Here is a 4563-nt window from a genome sequence, read left to right as displayed (position 1 = left end):
CCTGATTCTCGGAAAAGAGAAGGATGGAGATAGACCAGGGTTAACAATAACACAAAGGTCAATCGTTATTGAATGGAAAGAAGAATGGCACAACCGAATGAGAAGGTTCCAACGAAGATCGAAGCAGTGTAACTAAATTGGATATGACAAGAATAGTGACCCCGTCCCAGGGCAAGGGAACCTGAGAGGCTGATTTAATCTCAATCTTGGGAGTTGGCAGTTCTGTAGATGTGTCATAAGCCATATCAAAGGATTATTCAGTCATTTTTTATTTTTATTTCAACTCAATACATTTCTTTTTTTCTTATTTACCTGAAGCAAATTTAGTGAATTTTATCGTCAGTATCTTCACATTTGACTTAAAACTTGTTATCTTTTTGTAGATTACCACAAAGTAAATAAAGAAAAATGTAGATATATGCTGTTAATAACTTTAATAAATATTTATTCATTTAAATAGACAAATAAGAAATTTTAAAATGAACTAATTTTTGATATCTTATAAAAGTAATTATTCTTAATTGGACAAGTTCATCTAGTCAACTAACCAAATTAGGTTACGAACATCTGCAGAACCTGTTGTGCTTCCAAAGATATCATTTATAATGTGCTATCTTGTATTCCTTTGACTCACATGGAGACATTGTGATCAATGATACATATGTGTCAGATTCCACATTTAATATTTACACTTTTTTTTTTCTTTTTTTAATATATGCAGATATATAAATGGATATATAAATATAAATATATATATATACATGTATATTAGGTGTGTTACATTGAATTAGTCATAACATATTATAAATTCCTTCTTAAATTTTTTTAAAATTTTCTGATTAATTTTGGTTTCATTCTTGTTCATATATATTATTCCATCAGGTACTAATTGTAATATAATTTTGTATATAGGTGTTACATATTAACTTTGATTTTCTGTTTTTAACAGAAATACATACGCTTTTTGAACAATTATTTTAGTATTTTTCTATGTTTTTAATTACCTTGTAAAGAATAGTATTTATGAATAAAATCTTTATTATGATTATTATTATTACTGTAATTAAAGATTGAGTGTTTTGCGAGGGATGTATTTTTTTTTTGTTAGTTTTTTTTCGTACTGAACTTTTATTTTCTGTTATGTGTCCTAGAAAACAAGTGTACTTGTGAATTTTTGTATATATTTACCAGTTAACATAGACATATAAGTGCACAAAATAATAATTTAGTTTACCAAAAGTATATTTTCTTTACCATATCTTATTTTCTATTTATTTTTTTTATAATTAATTACTATATAAAATTAAATAGTTTTCTCTCTATTATAATTCTTGAGATTTACATAATTGTGACATTTGTAATTATAATTACTTATATCTTCATAATAAGTAGTAATAAATTCTGATTACAAAATGGAAATGATTTGCTGTGCTTTGATCATAATAATTATCAATCACAGGAATTTATATTTTTGAACTTACAAGTATGTAATATTGATTGCAAGTCCATAAATAAACAATAGTACTATTCTTGACTATCTTACAACAGTTTTCACGCAATACAATTCCACAATATGTTCGTTTTCACCCATTTCTTTTGTGATTATTCTATAAAATTGAATATTTTCATAAAATATGCCTTTTTATTTATTACACACTTATAATTAAACTTATTTCTTCAAGCTGAAAGATCCATAATTATTCATGGTTAATGATTTATAACAACTTTAAGATATGAATTTATCAGTAAATACATTAATCGTTGTGAACAATGTGGTCATTAAAAATCTATATCTTTGACTTTGATATTCATAGAGAGATATAATATACATGTATCAATAATTTATACAACATAAAAACCAATGGTTAGGTATCATCTAATAATTATGAAAAAAATATGTTCACAACCTGGACTTTCATTATAGCAATCCATAGAAGAAGAAGAATGTCAGCTCCATTGACTGAATTTGATGGGAGCAATAAAAAACACATTAACTTAGTATGAAACTGACATGAAATATTTGTTCTTATTTGCAATCAAGTTACTATTAACACTAATATAATATTTTACAATGAATAATAGAAGTAATTTGATGCAAATTCAAATTAAAAAAAAATATCTTAACGTATTATAACATCATGTATTTTAAAAAATAATAACAATCTATTTCTTCCTGTAACAGTATTTATGTGAAGTCAATAATACAATGTTGTAAAATTGTTTGGCATCCTAATAAACTCACAATCTTACGTTCTGTAAAGCTCGTACTTTTCACATAATTATATTGTAACTCTTCAAGAATAATGCATCAAAAGAAAGTTCATTTGGTTAACCATACTGTAATGTTTACCATAAAAAATAGGTTATGCTTTCATTTTCTTTGAATTATCATTGGTCTTACTTCATTTTTATTCCCAACAGAAATGTACTAATGTTTGTTATACCTTCTTATGTCCTTATAATTGATTCTTTCACTGCATTTTATAATTGTTTCTAAGGACATTTCTGTCCTTCACTTGAAAATGTAATATTCACCATCGAGAACTGTTGTTGATAATTACTGTATAAAAAATAATGCCTGTTATTTGAGAAAAATAAATGTAAATTAAAATTTTCTTTACAGAAAAAATGAATTAAAAAATCTCAGTAAATCATATTTTGATTTTAATAAATATTAATTTTTTTTTAAATTTTGGGTTGTGCCAATATTTGGAACACGAATTACCAAACATGACCAGAATACTTTCATACCAAAATTAGCAATTGAATGAAAAATGTATATATAAATACATCACAGTTTTTTGCTTCCTTTCCATAACATTCACTTTAACTAATATATTTGTAAATGTCTGTATCTAATTAATTATAAATTATGTATTACTTTTTTTTTATTATTGTATTTTTTGATGATAAATATTGAATACTATTGTAAAGTGTGTTAGAGTAATTATAAAAAAAATATTTATAAATCAGTATTATAAATTTAATTATGAATATGTGTGAAGATTTTTATTTCCACAATTTTTAGATATCAGTTGTATAGACAAATTTTTTAAACTTTTTTTTTATCTTTCATACATACTAACAAAAACCATTTTCAGTGCTTTTAGTGCGCTAAATACGTGTCTGTAGCAATATGTAGATGCTATATAGTGTTTCTCTATGATCCTCTTTTCCCAACATATCTTACTAAATTAATGTCTAGAAATGCCCGTAACTTGCCTTTGAATTTTACTAAATGTATCAGTATTTGTGTCCTAGATTTGAACTTCATATTCTATTGTATATTATGCTATTAATTTATTTTAAAAATAAAAACTAGGTATCATGGTGTCTAGAAATGTAAAACTAACTATGTAATGTTATACTTACCAGTTTTTACATTGTAGGTGTAATATATTATAATATATAAGATTTTAAAATTATTTTGTTTTCTTACCTATTTACACAATAAATATAAATTAAATAACATTTGATAATTATAAAAATATTTTTTAATATCCAATTGGAAGTCTATGTATAATTTTTTAGAACAAAAAATTTCTTCAACTAACATTAAAAAACTAAATTATATAGAGTATATTATATATTGCAATTAAAACATTACTTACATTTTTTTATGTCAGTGTGTTCTAAAATATGTGATACAACCAACTTAAGGTTTGTGCGAGAACTACAGTAAGTGAAATGGAGGAAGGTAAATGTGGACTTGGTTTGGGATTTTCAAAACTTTATCATTCTTTCTAACAGTTAGTTAGTTAGTCCATTATTTCTGTTTTATATTTAGTGTTGATAAATATATCTTATATTTTTATAAGGTTGGAGTAGTAATAATCCTTTAGCTTCCAATCGAGTAAAGGCCATTACGAATTCATGCCAATGATCTCAATCAGTTGCCAATGTTTCACTTATTTCTACTGATATCCCAACTAGTTCACCTCTCTCATCACTGATCTCTTGCACGTGTTCCTGGGTCCACCGTTCCTTCTGAGCACTCTGTGAATTCAAATCAAGTGCATGTTTCTCAATAGCATTGTCATTCTATCTTAAGGTATGATCAAGCCACTTACATTTCATTTTCTTAATTAGTTTCTATATTGGCTTGAGGTCAGTTCGCTGTCTTAATCCTTTATTGTTAGTGGTTACAGGCCAGGGGATACCAAGTATTCTTCTTACACATCTATCAACAAATAATTTGAGTGTTTCCATTGATATTTTTGTAACCCTCAAGTTTCAGAGGCATATAAAAGTACTAGAGTAAATTTGTTTAAAAAGACACAGTTTGGTATCATGAGAGAACATCATCATTATCATGAGACAGCTTCCTTCCACCCGTACAGAAAGGCCTTGTGTAGTTTTCCTTCATCATAAGCTGATGGAGATCTCTCTCTCAGAACGTAAAGTCCTGTCTCTTTCATCATCCTGGCTCTCAGATCCTCATAGGCAGTATATGCGAGTACGACACTACTCAGCTGTTACAGACAACTTAGACATCGATGCAAATGCCATGGCAAGCTTAGATTGGAAACCCCCATGCTCCGTGAGGGGCTGTGAGACCTTTTT

The 4563-nt window shown here is 26.8% G+C and overlaps 1 protein-coding gene across 1 annotated transcript in view; it reads left to right on the top strand.

The window, feature by feature from the left end:
- LOC112211059 (netrin-3) overlaps positions 1 to 3407 on the top strand; it is a gene marked incomplete at its 5' end in the record, with an annotated part of 39104 nt that extends 35697 nt beyond the window's left edge. The window contains one exon of the mRNA XM_067046184.1: positions 6 to 3407. Coding sequence (XP_066902285.1) covers positions 6 to 136 — 131 coding nt within the window. The remainder of the gene's footprint in view (positions 1 to 5) is intronic.
- Between the last annotated feature and the right edge of the window lie 1156 nt (positions 3408 to 4563).

This window comes from Halyomorpha halys, unplaced genomic scaffold (genome assembly GCF_000696795.3).
Source record: "Halyomorpha halys isolate HHAL.00 unplaced genomic scaffold, Hhal_1.1 Scaffold448.1, whole genome shotgun sequence".
Taxonomy (NCBI): domain Eukaryota; kingdom Metazoa; phylum Arthropoda; class Insecta; order Hemiptera; family Pentatomidae; genus Halyomorpha; species Halyomorpha halys.
Note: the sequence above shows the minus strand (reverse complement) of the source record. Positions and strands in the feature narration are given on the sequence as shown.